The sequence below is a fragment of the Hemiscyllium ocellatum genome, chromosome 34 (genome assembly GCF_020745735.1).
Source record: "Hemiscyllium ocellatum isolate sHemOce1 chromosome 34, sHemOce1.pat.X.cur, whole genome shotgun sequence".
NCBI classification, from domain to species: domain Eukaryota; kingdom Metazoa; phylum Chordata; class Chondrichthyes; order Orectolobiformes; family Hemiscylliidae; genus Hemiscyllium; species Hemiscyllium ocellatum.
The window spans coordinates 33,001,137-33,019,867 of record NC_083434.1 but is presented as its reverse complement, the minus strand read 5'-3'; the positions used below and the strand labels follow the sequence as shown (position 1 = coordinate 33,019,867).

Genomic DNA, 18,731 nt, shown 5'->3' with positions numbered 1-18,731 from the left:
ATGATTTTATAAACCTCAATAATCCTCAGCCTCTGACCCTCCAGAGAAAATAGCCTGAGCCTATTCAGCCTCTCCTTATAGCTCAAACCTGCCAACCCCGGCAACTCCCTTGTTAATCCTCTCTGCATTGTTTCAAGTTTCACAACATCTTTCCTACAGCAAGGAGGCCAGAACTGAATGCAGTATTCCAAACGTGGCCTATCCAATGTCCTGTACAGCTGCAAGATGACCTCCTCCATTCTACCCTCAATGCACTGACCAATAAAAGCAAGCATACCATTTGCCTTTTTCATTACTCTGTCTACCTGTGACACCACCTTCAAGGAACTATGAACCTACACCCCAAGGTCTCTTTGTTTGACAACACTTCTGGAAGTCTGCTTTCCAGGCAGCTGTTGAATTGAATTGAAGAATTGCAGCATTGTCCTCATCACTCTTGAGAGCAGCTAGAAGCTTGAATGTAACTCTTTCTTCCATGTTTGTGCCAAGGTCTCTCATGAGCTCTGGAGTTGAGTAGGCCGAGCAGAAAGCAAACCGAGTGTCAGTGACTGGATTATTGATGAGTAAGGGCTGCTTCATTCATTTTGTTGGCAGTTAGTCAGAGAGAGAGAGATGTTAGGTCCAGATTGCATTTGTCCTGCTTCTTGTAGACAGGCTGTAAATAAATAATGTTCAACAGGATTGGTTAGATTTCAGTGTGGTTGTTGTGATGAAAGACGTGTGATTGGTTCAGGAAGACAGGTCTGCAGCATTTGAGTGCGATATTTTTCGGCGAATTAGTCTTTGCTAGGTGAGACAGGATGTAAAAGATTAGACATTCAGGCAAAATGATAAGTTGCATGTTTTCGCCAAAGCACTTTGTAGAATGGCTTCTTTATTCCTGCATTCCAATGTTCACCAATAAAGGAAACGCTGCTCTTTGTTTTCTTAGTTGCTCACTGTATGCTCTGCAATATGATAACGTTTTGTGCTCCTTATATGAAAGAACTCAAATATTTCAAAGTGAATCAACTACTGCAGAAAGATAGTCATGTGCTGCTGTGAGTAATTTGAGTAATATATTTTCTTTGAGAGACATTACAGAAGGGAGTGGGGTTGGAAGTGGGCTTAGTTGTGAGGGGAATCAGCAAGTCATTAGGGAAGGCTTCGGCCTTGATTGTGTTTTGAGAGATCTTTGGGAAGGTCACGAACTCAAGCGAGGAATGGGCAAGGTGTGCTGAGGTCGAGGTTTACACAGCGAGGTTGATAAGTCATTTTGGAAAGATTGAGAGAGGATCACAGTGAGAATGTCTCAAGCTTGACATGGAGTTCAGTTCGATGGTAGGCAATAAAGATTTTAAAATGGAGGCAAAATGAGTGGAACATGATGTCATAGTCAGTGGTGGGAAGATAATAGTGAGCTGGAGGATTGGGGGGTGTGGTTGCAGATTTCAGTGATAACAGATGTACTGCTCTAATGTGCGTGAGAATGTTAATGGAAGGTATAGTCAAGTTTCATTAAAGAGAGAAGGTGTCTTCAGACATGAACAATTACTTTGCTCATTACAGTACTGGCGGTCCATGTCTATGGGTGAAAACACCTTCTCAAATCATCAAGTTATCAGCAGGAAGAACAAGCCGAGGCTGATAACTTTGCACTCACTCTATTCTTGTCAGTTGTCTGGGGGAGGGGAATTTTCTACCTCGGTAATTTTTAATCTGATTTCTCACCTTGAGATATAAAAAAAAAGCTGGTGTCAGTCGGCAGAAGTAGACATACACTTACCATGTCAGAATGTTCAGGGACATGAAAGGAGAGAATGACGCAGATCATGTGGATGACATCTGCATAGACTTTTAAAAGGTGTTTTGTAAAGTACGTAATTCTCTTTGCAAAATTGAAACCCATGGCTCTGGCGGTGTGAGTACAAAATGAGCTGAAGAGACAGAAAGCAGACAGCAGTTATTTTTTCAGACTGGAGAGCAGTACACAGTGTTGCTCCTGGGGTCGCTTCTGATAAATGTTAAGGACCTGGTAAATGGGACATAACTTGGGAGTTCAGTAAAAAAGAAGAATGTTAATAGACCTCTACAGGACAGCACAGTGGCTCAGTGGTGAGCACTGCTACCTCACAGTACCAGGGACCCTGGGTTCAATTCCAGCCTTGCGTAACTGTGTGGAGTTTTCACATTCTCCCTGTGTTTGCATGGGGTTGCTCTGATTTCATCCCCCAGCCAAAGGATGTGCAGGTTGGGTGGACTGGCTGTGCTTAAAATGCCCATACTGTCTGGGGTTGTATAGACTAGGTGAGTTTGCCATGGGAAATGCAGGGTTACAGGCATGAGTCTGGGTGGGATGCTCTTCGGAAGGTTGTTGTGGACATGATGGGCTGAATTGCCTGCTTCCACACTGTAGGGATTCTATGATTCCGGGACATAGACAGACGAGTGAAATATGTAAAAACGTGACAGTGAGATTAGTGTAGACGAGCCTGTGCAACCGTGAAGGGCCTCTTCTGTGCAGTATGACCCCATGACAGGTTTAACTTAATAGATAGAATCATAGAATGGTTGCAACTTGTTATCCCAGTGTTAACTCTCTGATGGAGCACTTCACCGATTCCCACTCTTTTGTACTCATTACCCTGTTACAAGCATTTTTTAATCCCTGAAAGTGCAATTTCTAATGGTCCTATTCCATATAAGATCAAAGTTAAGAATCACACAACACTAGATTCTAGTCCAACAGGTTTATTTAGAAGTACTAGCTTTCGGAGCACTGCTCCTTGGTCAGGTAGCTAGGTTTTTAACTTTGTCCTCAGGGACGCCCGGACCAGCCAACCCAACCACCCCGTGGCTCAACACTTTAACTCTCCCTCCCACTCCACCGAGGACATGCAGCTCCTTAGACTCCTCCATTGGCAGAACATAACAACACGACGGCTGGAGGAAGAGCGCCTCATCTTCCGCCTGGGAACCCTTCAACCACAAGGAATGAACTCAGATTTCTCCAGTTTCCTCATTTCCCCTCCCCCCACCTTGTCTCAGTCGGTTCCCTCAACTCAGTACCACCCTCCTAACCTGCAATCTTCTTCCTGACCTCTCCGCCCCCACCCCCACTCTGGCCTATCACCCTCACCTTGACCTCCTTCCACCTATCACATCTCCATCGCCTCTCCCCCAAGTCCCTCCTCCCTACCTTTTATCTTAGCCTGCCTGGCACACTCTCCTCATTCCTAATGAAGGGCTCTGGCCCGAAACGTCAAATTTCCTGTTCCTTGGATGCTGCCTAACCTGCTGTGCTTTAACCAGCAACACATTTTCAGCTTTTAACTTTGTCCACCTCAGTTCAACACTGGCACCTCCTCATCATAACTCTTAGATAAGTTAAAGGTCAGAGGACCCCTGCAGACAATTGTGTTTCTTAACAAGATAGACACCAGACAGACTAGTGACTATAAATCATTACGCTGCATTCCATGGTGGGACAAAAACTAAGACTCAAAATCATCGGGAAATGTGAAAACCCCCATCTATTCACACCTCTGTGAAACTTTTCTTTTTTTTATGTAGATATCTTTATTGAAAATTTAACATATTTTTACAAGTTTACAAATAAAGAAACCCCAAATATAAACATTGATATACAATTAAATCTTAAATAAATAATAACCAAAATTTAACAAAAGAGAAATACCGAGAAAAAAAACAAAACTCAACTAACTACTAATCTAACCTACAACTAATCAGAATGTATAATTAAGTCTCTTACATTATTCAAATAAGAGAAAAAAAACCCAACGGATAACACAGAAATTGGGTCGTGAGATATATGCTCGGAATGTATTAACATCAAATGTAACAAAACCTGTTTTCGTGTAGGATTCCTCTCCTAACGGGCCCCGGACCAGCCAGGTTCACCATCTTAATTTAATAAAAGTCCTTGTTAGGATGGCCGAAATATCTGTATTTATATAATTCAAGAAGGACTGCCATATTTTATGGAATAATGCGGTCTTTTGGTGTACCATATTTGTAAGGAAGTTAAGGGGAAATACATTCCATAATTAATCTGTGCCAATTTGAAAGTCCAGGGGGGCCCTCAGCCACCCAGTTCACCAAAATATTTTTCCTTGCACAGAAAGAGAGAATAGAAAATAATCTCTTCCCGTGCATATCCAGGGAGGGTAAGTTCGAAAAGCCCAAAAGGAGTGATATAGGGTCCACTTTAATTTCCGGTCCTAAGATTTCTGTCAGAGCACTTGCTACTTTAGTCCAATATGTACGGATCTTATGCCAGGTCCATAAGCAATGTTCAAGAGTGCCCACCTCTATTTTACATTTGGGAGACATTGGAGATGCCCCCGCCTTAAATTTTGCCAGTCGATCTGGTGCTATATGGGCCCTATGAAGTATCTTCAACTGAATGGCCTGAGTTCTGTTGCAGATGGTGATTCTTCTCCCGTTTTCCCAACTGTCATTCCACGTTTCTATAGAGATTTCTAGTCCCAAATCCTGATCCCATGTTTTGAGCAGGTTGTCCATATCTCCCGATACTTCACCATGTAATAAGTGATAAATAGTACTGACGGAAGATACCCCCATTGGCCATAGCACTCTATGTTCTCTACCTGATTTATAAAGACTATCTAATAACATAGTCTTCTTCTGTATGTAATCTCGAATTTGGAAGTATCGAAAGAGATCATCATTAGGTAATCCAAATTTCTGACGCAGCTGTTCAAAAGGCATCAGGACCCCTTCCTTAAACAGATCCCCTAAAAAGAGATACCCCTGGATCTCCAGAGTTTGAAAGTGGCATCTGTAAGCCTCAGTTGAAACCCCCATTCTCCCACTAGCGGAACTTAGGGGAATGTTTTATGTGAATTGCGTTCATTTTGCCACGTTATATTCCAAGCTATAATTGTGTTTAGTATTATAGGTTTTTACATTGATCCGTGATGATTTTCTTCTTGTCTGAAAATAAAAGGTTAATAACTGAGTATTTTACTTGAGAAGCCTCGATGTCCAGCCAGATTGATTGCAGGTCAGATAAGACCCAATCAGCTGTGTAATTTAATAGGGAACTTAACCGATTTTTCCTAAAATCTGGGAAGTCCAGTCCTCCCCTTGCCTGTGGAAGCCGTAGCTTCTTCAGCTTAATGAGGGGTTGTCTATGATTCCAGATAAAGGAACCCAGCCAGCCATATAATTTACATAGTGCCAGCCTCGGCAGCATCACCAGAAATATTCTAATAGGGTATAGGAATCGGGGCAGGACATTCATTTTAATTAATGCTATTCTACCCAACCAAGAAATTGGAAGGTCTCCCCATCGCTGGAGGTCCTGCATTATCCTTTCCAGTAAATGCACAAAGTTAGCCATGTATAATTGACCAAATACTGGGGTAATAAAAATACCTAAATATAAGAAACCCTCCAGGGACCACCGAAAGGGAAAGTGGGATCCATCCAATAAGTGGGCTATACTAGCAAGGCCACCCATTGGCATAGCCTCTGATTTTGAGAAATTAATTTTATAGCCTGAAAATACACTAAAGTATTAATAACTTGGATTAAATGAGGCATGAACATCAGGGGATTACTGAGAAATAGAAGAACATCATCTGCATAAAGGGTAGTTTTATGTTTACCTATACCAATCTTCGGGGTCGTTATATTAGGGTCAGACCTTATAACTTCTGCTAGTGGCTCAATTATTAGCGTAAATAGCAATGGCGAGAGAGGACATCCTTGACGGCAGCCCCTATCTACACTGAAGCTATCCGAGCCTAATCCATTGGTAATCACAACTGCTTTGGGATTACTATTTAATGTTGAGACCCATTTGGTAAACACTCTTCCAAAACCAAACTTTTCCAATGTGTAAAACAAATATGACCATTCAACTTTCCGTGTCTAATGAGACTACTATTCCTGTATCTTTCCCTGATGGCAGGCTTGAATCACATTCAAAACCCTTCTGACATTATTGGATGATCTACAGCCCTTAATAAACCCTGTCTGATCCTCCTTTATAATATGTGGCAATACCCTTTCTAGCCTCAATGCTAACATTTTAGAGAGGATTTTAAAATCCACATTTAGCAAGGATATTGGTCTGTATGACACGCAATCTTCTGGGTCCTTTCCTTTTTTGAGGTTAAGAGAAATATTCGCCTCTTTCAGCGAAGGCGGGAGACAGCCCTGACTGTATGAATAGTTATACATGTCCATAAGTGGACCAGCCAATATTCCTGTAAAGTTTTTATAGAATTCAGCTTGAAAGCCATCTGGGCCAGGTGTCTTACCGCTCTGAAGATGCCTGATTGTGTCAAGTGTTTCTTGGATTGTTGGGGGAACAATCCGGAGTTAGGTCCGGAAAGGTCAGGTTTTTAAAAAATGACTGCATCCTCATAGTCCTGTCTTTGCAATCCTGCAATTTATATAAATCAGAATAAAATTTTCTAAAGATTGCGTTAATCCTTTTATGATCATGAGTAAAAATACCCTTACTTTCCTTGATAGACCTGATAGTTTGAGGGGCTTTCTTTTTCTTTGCAAGAAATGTTAAGTAGGGCCAGGTTTATCGCCAAATTCATATAAAAAATGAGGTCTGCAGATGCTGGAGATCACAGTTGAAAATGTGTTGCTGGTTAAAGCACAGCAGGTCAGGCAGCATCCAAGGAATAGGAAATTCGACGTTTCGGGCATAAGCCCTTCATCAGGAATGATGAAGGGCTTATGCCCGAAACGTCGAATTTCCTATTCCTTGGATGCTGCCTGACCTGCTGTGCTTTAACCAGCAACACATTTTCAACCGCCAAATTCATATAACCTTTGTTTTGCAAATAATAGTTCCCTCTTAGCCGTTTAGGTAAGCGTGGTGTTTAGAGCTGTGCTAAGGGCCGTAATCCTTTGTAATTTAATAATAGAAGGTCTGTCAGCATATGCTGTTTCAGCCGCTTTTAAGCGAGCTTCGAGCAGATACTATTGTTCTCTGGGTCGCTGAGTATGAGATGATCAAACCTCGCGCGTAAGCTTTGATGGTCTCCCACATCATTGATGGGTTGCTAGCCGTACCCGAATTAATTTCTAAAAAAGTTTTAAATTCTTGAGAGAAGTACTTTACAAATTTACTATCTTTCATCAGGAAGGGGTCCATAAGCCAATGCCGGGGGGATGTCTCATTATTCCTCGCCTTGATTTCCATTTATACAGCAGCATGATCAGAAATTGCTATACTGCCTATTTTACAGGATGATATGGAATTTTAAAAAATCGAGGGGGCAAAAACATATCGATTCTGGCATGGCATTTATGTGGATTGGAGTAAAAAGAAAAATCTCTGCCCTGTGGATGAAGACATCTCCATACATCTACTAGTCCTAATTCTTTGTTCAAATCCACCAATTGTCTAGATCTGGGAGATACTCCCGCAGTATCTTGAGAATCCTATCTATTTCCAGATCCATAATACAATTAAAGTGTCCCCCTACAATTGTATGACGGGCACCGAGAGCCATCAATTTTGAGAAGGCTTCCTTTATAAATTTAGAAGGATGTGCCGGGGGGGGCAAAACAAATTTAAAATCCCACATTCCTCTCCATTTATAAGAGCTTTAATCAGAATATATTGTCCAGATTTGTCTTTTATCTGATTTAGGATTTTGAAAGGGAAATTCTTCTGAATAAGAATAACAACTGAAGGCGGGCATAAACCACCCCGTGTTTACCGTGGAGCAAGGCCCACATCGGGAAAACCAGCAGCATCCATTTTAAAGCAAACAGTATTCATTTTAAGACAGCAGCTGCCAGCCCGACCATGTGATTGGGAGAAGGGGACCGTCAAGGTTATAATCTCGTCAAGGTCCCAACTGACACACACCCATAACCTGATCATGCAAAACAGTCCGACACAAAAGGCAAACACCAAACAAACAGGATGAACCTAACAGACACTTTGGAAGTAACAAAGGGGGGTGCTAGCCTCCAGCCCTCACGGAGAGACAAGCAGATAGCACCAGGACCCATTTATATAAAGATAAACAGCACACCTTTTGTGTATGCTGCCGACTCTCCGAGGATGGCAGGAAGCTTGACATTCACACATACTCCAGCCATGATTACCACCATTCACACTCATTCATACCCAATCTTCTACATCCTCACTCATGAAGTATATAACTTGTAACATCGCACGGGAAACATTAGAGCGATCGAGATTCAAACCTCGGTTGGTCTCCGCCGGCGTTACATACTTCAATAAAGTTACCGATTGTCGAACCGCACTCTGGGCTCGGACTGAGATCATTTCATCCGCGCTAACAATTGGGGGCTCATCCGGGATAACGATGGCTGCTGGATCTCTGCGAAGGCTCTGGGTGAGTATCTTTACTCTTTTACCTCTCCCGTAAAAGTTCCCCAGAGCCCCGCAAGGGACTCTGCTGCCGGCCGTTATCTGAACCTGTGAACAGGGTGGGTCCGGCAGTCAGGTAACGATAGAGTACTCTTTAAAAGTGTGTGTGCCTGTGTGAGTGATCCTTCATGGGTGGGCGATTGGGGTCGCGAAGCACTGGTGAAGGTGTGCATGAGACTGTTTTAATTTTCGTTTACTGTCATTTATTGTTGACGTGTTTTTTTAGATTAGACTTAGATTAGACTTACAGTGTGGAAACAGGCCCTTCGGCCCAACAAGTCCACACCGACCCGCCGAAGCGAAACCCACCCATACCCCTACATTACCCCTTACCTAACACTACGGGCAATTTAGCATGGCCAATTCACCTGACCCGCACATCTTTGGACTGTGGGAGGAAACCGGAGCACCCGGAGGAAACCCACGCAGACACGGGGAGAACGTGCAAACTCCACACAGTCAGTCGCCTGAGTCGGGAATTGAACCCGGGTCTTCAGGCGCTGTGAGGCAGCAGTGCTAACCACTGTGCCACCGTGCCGCCCACAAATTCTAGTGACTGATGGACTGAATTTCCCTGGACCGACGACTTTATGTACGAGACCCCGACAGATTGACCCCCTGTGTAAAACACCAACAAACAAAGCCTTCCTGGATAACCTCTGCAGTGGGAGTTTAGGGGATCCCATTGTATGTTGAGCCCGGTTTTTATTTTGGCGCCATTCCTTGAGTCCGTGGTAGGGTCTGGAAGGCCTACGCGCGCGACAAGACGGGAAGTCCTCCAAACCAGCCCGACGAGCGGAGCCTCTGGGCCAAGCTTTCGCCCATTGCCTCCGCAGTCCCGGGTGGTGGCCTCTGTGGGATTAGAGCAGAGAGGTCTGAGTTCACGCCCCCCCCCCCCCCCGCACACGGGCCCCTGGTTCACGTCCAGTGCCGGCGGGTACACACAGCCGCTGAACTTCAGACGGTGAGAGAAAGACTCACGGGTTTTTTTTTAAGTTGCGCGCCCTGGTACAGGCCCGCACCTTGCCCTTTTTATTTCATTTTTGTTTTTTAGTGGTCGGCACTCACGCTGTTTCCCCCCCCCTTTGCACACGGGCCCCCGGTTCACGCTCGGTGTTTGCGGGTCACGCACAGTCGTTGGGCGTTAGGCGGTGAGAGTGAGACTCACAGTAACCCGGGGTCACGCGATCGGGTATAGACACGCGCCCCGTTTGTACCTAACCCACACCTGCCTTCGCCGACCCGGGGGGCTAGGGTCCAATTTCAGGGAGTGGTCTCCCCGACTGGGAGTTGAATAAGTTAGCGCCAGTTACATCTCTTGCGCTCCTACTCTGGTAGCTTTGTTATTTTCAAGTCCTCTTTCCATTACGCCCGCTGCGCCAACCCCACCATGGCTGGCTGCGCGGCCGGCGATTTAGAATGGGGGCCAGAAGGCTCCCTTACTCATTTCATAACCGACGAGAATAAAAAGGTCATCAAAACTATGCTCCAATCGGGCTGGCGGTCTCCCGATCCGCTGGATGCCCAGCGGGAGTGGTGGGCCCGCCAGAAAAGGGATAGATACGAGAAAGCCTGCGTCCTTGTGCTTCAGGCACATGTTAGGCTCACTAGCAAGGTCCAACTATACGTGCAAGATAAGCAGAAACAGGCCTCAGAACACCTCGAAGCCCAGGCGCTTGCCAACCGTACAATCCTACCGACATTATCTGAGCCTCCAAGCGCCCCGCCGTCCCCCACCTGGGTCTGGGAGGGGCTTGTGGACAACACAGGCCCCCCGGGAATCACACACGAGCCTAGTTCGCGTCACCCCTGTTAAAATAGAATATACCCCCGGGGTTGGGGAGAGGGGGAGACCAGCGTCCCAAACCCACAACCCCCGCCTTAAAATGACATACGTCTCCTTAACCCCGGGTGATACCATGAAACTCCTGGACAGGCTCCCCACCCTTAAGCCCCGCCACAACAATGCTGAATTTTGGTTGCGGCTTAGGGAGATGCAGATCTGCCACAACCTCCACAATAGGGACGTGGCCGGTCTGGTCCGGACCAAACTCCCGGAGAACCTGTGGTCCAGGCTCCAACCCGCGCACCAGAATGGGTCCAAGTGCGCCGACCTCAGCGACAGCCGTCGCGAGCAGGAGGCCGCCCTTGCAGACTTGAAGGCCGATGTCGGCGAGGCTCTCGGCCACACGCCATCGACTGGAACGCCATTGTGACCGTCACCCATAAACCCAGCGAGGGTGCTCAGGAATATGGGGGCCGTAAGTTCGAGGCCTTCCAGGCACATAGCGGGATCCTCGATACTGACAGGCAGAACCCTGCATTTATCCAGCTATATAAGGACGGGTTAGGCCCCACACACCAGGCTGTCCTCCGGACAGGCCTGGTACCCTACATCTCTTTCACGGAGCTCGAGAATTGGGCCATGTCCCTCGATAACCAAGCCCCGGCCACCGTTGCGGCACTTTCGACTCTCGAGCCGCTCGTTTGCTACCGCTGCAGTCAGACGGGTCACCACACGTTTAACTGCCCGCTCTCCTTCCGACGCCCCGGAGAACCCGACTTGGGAGGGGGGCAGCCCAGGCCAGTGCAGGGACAACCCGGGTCAGCACCGGGGCCGTTCCCCACCACGGCATGCCCACCGTCGGCGCCCCTCGCGCCCCAGCGAACAGGGAACCCCCAAGCAGGGAACCAACGGCGACCCACGGCCGCAAAAACCCCACAAACCCCGCAGCCCTAGCCCAAAGCCTTCCCCACCCCGACAGGGATCAGCTCAGTTGCGGGCAGCTGCTCGAGCTCTTACAGCTACTCGCCCGGCGTAAGGACTGAGCAGCGTCGGGGGCAATTGTTAGCGCGGATGAAATGATCTCAGTCCGAGCCCAGAGTGCGGTTCGACAATTGGTAACTTTATTGAAGTATGTAACGCCGGCGGACACCAACCGAGGCCCGAATCTCGATCGCTCTAACATTTCCCGCGCGATGTTACAAGTTATATACTTCATGAGTGAGGATGTAGGAGATTGGGTATGAATGAGTGTGAATGGTGGTAATCATGGCTGGAGTATGTGTGAATGTCAAGCTTCATAGAACATAGAAAAATACAGTGCAATACAGGCCCTTCGGCCCTCGATGTTGCGCCGACCGAAGCCTACCTAACCTACACTAGCCCAATAACCTTCATATGCTTATCCAATGCCCCCTTGAATGACCATAAAGAGGGAGAGTCCACCACTGATACTGGCAGGGCATTCCATGAACTCACAACCCGCTGAGTAAAGAATCTACCCCCAACATCTGTCCTATACCAACTTCCCCTTAATTTAAAGCTGTGTCCCCTAGTAACAGCTGACTCCATACGCGGAAAAAGGTTCTCACTGTCAACCCTATCTAAACGCCTAATCATCTTGTACACCTCTATCAAATCTCCCCTACACCTTCTTTTCTCCAATGAGAACAGCCCCAAGTCCCTCAAGCTTTCCTCATACGATCTTCCTACCATTCCAGGCAACATCCTGGTAAACCTCCTCTGCACCCGTTCCAGTGCCTCCACATCCTTCCTATAGTATGGCGACCAAAACTGCACACAATACTCCAGATGAGGCCGCACCAGAGTCTTATACAACTGCAACATGACAGGGCTAGGAATACTGTGGCAAGTTAACGACCTCCTTTCTCCCCAAAGCTTGTCCACCACCTACAAGATGCAAGTCACAAATGTGAAGGAATATTCCCCACTTGTCTGGATGGGTACAACTCCAACAACACTTTAACAGCTTGATACCATCAAGGACAAAGCAGCGCGCTTGACTGGTACCACATTCTCAAGAATCCACTCCCTCCACCCACCAGTGCTCAATAGCAGCAGTGTGTAGTGTCTACGAAATACACAGCAGAAATTCACCAAAGATCCTTGGACAGCATTTGCTCAACTCATTACATGTCCATCTAGAAGGACAAGGGCAGCAGATACATGGGAACACCACCATCTGCAAGTTCCCCTCCAAGCCACTCATCTTCCTGACTTGGAAATATATCGCTGTTCCTTCACAGTTGCTGGGTCAAAGTACTGGAACTCCCTCCCTAACATCTATGTGTCATGGACTGCAGCAGTTCAAGAGACAGCTCACCACCTTCTCAAGGGCAACTGGAGAACTACAATATGGAAACAGGCCCAAGTCCACACCAACCCTTTGAAGAGTAGAAGGAAAAGTCTGATCCTATTCTGAACTTTTTAGGTAATTGTACATTAGAAATGCAAACGCCAAATTAATGTGAAAGGATTAGTTAAATTCCTTCAGCAAGTGTTTGTAGGCAGTAAAGAAGGCCATTAAATTATTAGGGAAGATAAAGCAACAAAAGATGTAAACATATTTAGAGAACAAAAGAGATTGTAAAACATGGGAAGATAAACAATTACAGCTTAAGTGCAGATTCTTACATCCAAAGATCGAGGGGAGAGTGACAGAAACAGGTTACAAAATACAGAGTGATCTGATGTAGTTACATCCCCTAATTACTTGCGGAATCTAAACAAGTTTTGTTTAATGACTTGGTAAAGTTATAAATGATTGAATTTTACCCTTATTAGTGAAACTTGTATCGATGCTTTATATTAAGAAAAGAAAATTAGAAATGGAAAGTGGTTAGAGTAAAATCAGTAAAGGTTTATTTAGAAATTAAATTCTGATTTCAAATTCACTTATAGCCTCATAGCAGGATTCATAAATGGCAGCTGTGGGTCAGAAGAACTAGTTATTTGATCTCTCAGGCTGAAGTGAGAGAGGCGTTGTTCCAATCTGTCAGTGTCACAGAGTTGTAACAATTTTATATATGAATTGATTTTAAAGACTTTTAACAATTGGTAGAAATTAATATCCTTCCTAATCTTTCATACTCAAATATAGTCGAGAATTTGAAAGAGTTCTTAGTGATAAGTATCTGTTTATTGATAATTAATGTGATGCAGCCAGTAAATGTCTGGGAAGGAGTATAACTGTCTGATTCCTTGTAGGATCCCAAAGACAGATGATGACAGTGTCTGGTAAATTTCATGAGATTATGTCCAGGACCTAGAGTTGTCCATAGAGTTGTCCATCACTGATTACATGTTTACTGGATTAGATGTATAGATTTGGGAACATGGTCAACAATGATATTGATATCACATGTAATTATTATAACACAAAATGTATAAAAATGTATTCATCTGGGGAACTTGAGTGTCACTGATGTCTGATTTGAGCTGTAATTAAGAGGGTATCTGGGCTTCACATGAAAGCCAGATTTGGAACAGCCTCTGGCTTCTCCCACATGTGTGGCAATGGAGCTCTAAATAAAGCTCACTTCTACTATTGAACACAAAGCTCAATTTGATATTTATCCCTGCAACACAGTCCAAGACTAGATATTCTCCAGATCATGTTGCATTTGAACACGGTCTGTTTCAGTATCTGAGGAGTCGTGAATGATGCTGAACATTGTGCAACCACTGGCAAATATCCACACTTCTGACTTTGATGGAGGGGAGGTCTTTGGTGAAGCAGCTAAAGATGGTTGGGCCAAGGATACTATCCTGAGGAACTCCTGCAGAAATATCCTGCAGCTGAAACAAATCTCCAACCAGTGGAGAGTTTGCCCCTAAATCTAGTTTTGCTAGGGCTCTTTGATACCACACCTGGTCAAATGCAGGTATCAAGGGCAGTCACTCATGCTCTCACCATCCTGAATGGGGGAATTAGGGGAGTCATTTTAATTCTACTCTTCTGCTTGAAGTAGCCTTATTGATAAATCCCATGAAACCACATCTTTTATTATCTTCTCTCTTAACCATCAGAGATTTATGTACACCTGCTCTCTAGTCCTGCAACCTTCTTAGAAATAAGGATGTAAGGCATAAGACCAGGCCTTACGTAATCTTGCTAAGTCAACTTCTTCATCCCAAGAATTAGCCTGGGGAATCATCTTGGCAAAGTTTAAAATGCCAGGGCGTCATTTCTAAGCAGTGTCACTGGATTAGCCAATCAGAAGCCTAGACTATCCTTCTGGGAATATGAATTTGAATCCCACCATGGCACATGGTGACATTTGAATTCAATAAAAATCTGAAACAAAAGGTTGGTGAATGGGAACAATGTAACCACTGTCAGTTGTTGCAAAATACCATCTGGTTCTCTCATATCCTTTGGGAAAGGGAATCTGCCATCCTTACCTGGTCTGGCCTACATGTGACTCTAGAACCACAGCAATTGCTTGTCTTTTGAATGCCCTTTGGGCAATTAACGATGGGTTATAAATGCTGGCAATGCCCATACCTCTTAAACAAATAAAACAAAATACAGAGACCAAAAATCAAGGTGCGGCCTCACCAACATCCTGTGTACTTACAACTAGACTTTGGTATTTTTAATCTCCACTGCCGACCCCACCCCCGAGCATTGAAGTTCAAAATTTAATTTGCCTTCAGAATTACTTACTGTACTTGTGTGCTAACTCTTTGTGTTTCATGCACAAGAAAACCCAAATTCCTCTGTGACATATGTTTTGGAGTCTCTCCCCATTTAATTAATAGCATGACTTTTGATTTTCTCTACAAAATACATGACCTCATGCTTTCCTACATTAAAGTCCATTTGCCTAAATTTTGCAAATGTCCTGAATCTATCTGTATCCCCTTCAGATTCCTTATGTCTTCATCACAACGTGCTGTCCCATCTACTTTTGTATCATCAGAAAATTTGGAGACATGATGTTCTGCCCCCTCCTAGGAATGATCCTGATGGCACTCGACAACTTATGCCCAACCAAACTGAAAAAAAATCCATCAATGCAACTTCTTTGTCCTCTGCAATTTAACTAGTTCTTAATCCATGCTAATACATTAATCTCAATATGGTGAACTCCTATCCTGTCCAATAACTTTCTATGTGACACCTTATTGAATGCCTTTCTGAAAATCCAAATCAAGTTCCCCTTATGAACTTCGTTTGTTATATCCTCAAAGAACGCTAGCAAAATGTCATATAGGATTTCCCTTTAGCAAAACCACATTTACTTTATTTTGTTGTGTTAAGTTTTTCTAAATAGCCTCTTATTTCTTCCTTAATTATGGACTCTAGCATTTTCCCAATAAACGATGTTAATCCAACTGTAGTTTCCTGATCTCTGTCTCACTCCCTTGTCGAACAAGGGGCATCACATGAGCAATCCTGTAAATTCTGGAATATTTTAACCCAGTATCTCCACTGTCACGACAATCACTTCCTGGAAAACCACTGCATGCAGCTCATCAGATCCTAGCAACTTATCTCCCATTACCTTGTTATATATGTTGTTCTCATATTGAGGACCATTACAAGATCTTTCCTCCCATTAGTACTTTGCTTCTCTGTTATCTGTTTATATTGTCCTCCATCATGAAGACAAAAGCAATATACTGTTTTAAATTATCTGCCATTTCTCTACTCCCCATTATCAACTTCCGAGTTGCATCTTCTGAGTGTGCAAAAAATACTTTAGCTTTGGATTATATAAATCTGTAGGAGCTCTGTTTGTTTGTTTTTACATTTTTTGCCAACTTACTTTTCATAGCAACCTTCACCATCATCATCTGCTGGTTCCTATAAAATAATTCTAGTCCTTTGGCTATCTTAATTTTTGTTGATTTGGATAACACCTTTTATTTGATTGGATACTCTCCTTAACCACATTTTACATGCAGATGGTTCATTCTTCTCTTCAATTTCTTCTTTTTGACTGGAATAAATTTATATATAATGTCTGCTTAAATAAAATATGTGCTTAAATGTCAATCACTGCTCATAGATCTTCGTCTTAGTCTATCTCCAAAGACCACCGTAGATAAATCTTTTTTCGTATTGCTGTGATTTCCCTTATTCACATTGAGAGCATTAAGTTAACACATGAGCTATCTTCCTCAAAATGAATGTAACATTCTATCATGGTGTGATCACTATACCCACAGGATTCTTAATTGCAAGATCTCTTATTAATCTTACCTCATTACACATTATTGTTCCTAAAATATCCTAACCCTAGGTAGGTTCTGCAATGGACTGTTGTGAACCAAACAGACAGCCAAAAGCAAATCAGTCTCTCTATTCCTATATCTACAGTGCAGCAAAATTAAAACATTCAGTGACCCTTAAAATTGACCCGAATGGTTCCTAACCAGACTTTGTGAATAACTAATACCAGATACAAAGTTAACAGCATAAAGAAAAGAACTAACAATTTATTATTAATAGAGTAATGTTTTCAGAGCAAAGTTAAACAAGATAATCAAACTAATTTTTATGATTTAAACCCAATCTTCTTTGATTCAAGCCTCTACTCAGACACAAACAGATACAGTTAAGGGATAAATTAAAAGGAAAATGAAGTATGTAACTGGCCAGCTCACTAAGAACAGGTTCCAAGATGCATAGTATCACATGGAATTGTATTCTTAATTTCTAAAGACACAGGTCAATGCAAATAGCTTTCTGCAGGCTCTGGGGAATATTCATTTAATTCTTGTAATCAAAATTATATTCACCAAGCAATATGTTGATAATGGAAGGATAACCAGGGAGCAATCAAACATCTTACAATCCTATAGTTGTGGCATCCCCAATCCTTCTGATAAACAAACACAGTTCAAAACAGGTTCAAACTTTGGTTTCTCTCTGTTCGTTTTCCACATTCTCTTTATGATGTTGGTTGGCACCAGCCTCCCTACAATGTCTCCTGTCAACATCAAATATCCGTCAAACCTTGAGCATATTACATTTTCAGGGTGAAAACATCTATGGTGTTCCTTGAACGAGAATCAACCTTCAAATAACTTTCATACCAAATTGTATAAACAAATAGAAGTTTGCTTGTTCTCCCTTTTTTTGAAAGAAACAAACATGCAAACTCCACACAGTCAGTCGCCTGAGGCGGAAATTGAACCCGGGTCTCTGGCACTGTGAGGCAGCAGTGCTAACCACTGTGCCACTGTGCCACCCACACCCTTGATAGCCTACACCCTTGGGCTGTAAAAGCGATGTCTCCAGCTATGATTTTCCAAAATTGTTCAGACTCAGGAATGGTCCCATTAGGTTGAAAGTTGACAAATGTTATATTATTATCCAGGAAAGAAAGTGGATGAAAACGTTAAACTGCAGGCAAGTTAGTTTAATATCAACAGTTGGGATATATTATTAAACAATAGAATCTATTATTAAACAAGGCTTCACAATGCAATTACATAAACAGAGTATGATTTGGAAGAATTAACATGGTTTTACTAAAAGGCAAAAGTGAGGATTGCAGATGCTGGAGATTAGAGTCGAGACTGTGGTGCTGGAAAAGCACAGCAGATCAGGCAGCATCCGAGGAGCAGGAAAATCGATGGTTCAGGAAAAAGCCTGAAACCTGATTCCAGATGAAGGGCTTTTAACCGAAATGTCTGACCCATGGTTTTACTAAAAGAAAGTCCCGTTTGACAAGTTTGTTGAGGTTCTTTGAGGATATAACTAGAAAGGGAGGTAAAGCAAGACCAGATGTGGTATACTTGGATGTTTGAAATGCATTCAACGTAGAGCCACAAAAAAGGATCCATGAAGTTCAGTGTAATGTATAACACAGTTCGAGGATGAGTTAACAGACAGGAAGCAGAGAGTAGGCATAAATGGGACATTTTCAAGTTAGCAGCCCAGAGCTGTTCACATGCGCTGCAAGGATCAGAGCTCAGAAATTCATAATCTATGTTAATGACAACAATCAGAGATTAATGCATCTGAGTTTGTGAATGATACAATGCTAAATGGACAGCACCAGAGTCCCAGGTTCAGTTCCAGCCTCGGGTGATTGTGTGGAGTTTGCACATTCTCCCCATGTCTGCGTGGGTTTCCTTCGGTTGCTTTGGTTTCCTCCCACAGTCCAAAGATGGGCAGGTCAGGTGAATTGGCCATGTTAAATTGCCCATAGTGTAGGTGCATTAGTCAGAGAGAAATGGGTCTGGGTGGGTTACTCTTTGGAGGGTCAGTGTGGATTGGTTGGGCCAAAGGGCCTGTTTCCACACTGTAGGGAATCTAATCTAATCTAAACTGTAAGGCGGAAACAACGGCGTTGCAAAGAGATTATACAGCAAGTCTGGCAGCATCTATGGAAAAAGGAACAGTGATACAGAAAAACCCATTCTGATGAAGAGTCATATCAAACTTGAAAGATTAACTGTTTCTATGTCCAGGACCAGGACCTGCTGAATCTCTGCAGCATTTCCTGTGTTTGTTCAGATTTCCATCATCTGCAATATTTTGCTTTCACGCAAAGAGAAATAGATTAATTG

The 18,731-nt window shown here is 43.6% G+C and overlaps 1 protein-coding gene across 1 annotated transcript in view; it reads right to left on the bottom strand.

Moving 5' to 3' along the window:
• LOC132832167 (C-C chemokine receptor type 3-like) overlaps positions 1–9,764 on the bottom strand; it is a 41,609-nt gene extending 31,845 nt beyond the window's left edge. The window contains exons 1-2 of the mRNA XM_060849916.1: positions 9,729–9,764; positions 8,255–8,446 (exon numbers count right to left, since the gene is read on the bottom strand). Coding sequence (XP_060705899.1) covers positions 8,255–8,446; positions 9,729–9,764 — 228 coding nt within the window. The remainder of the gene's footprint in view (positions 1–8,254; positions 8,447–9,728) is intronic.
• Between the last annotated feature and the right edge of the window lie 8,967 nt (positions 9,765–18,731).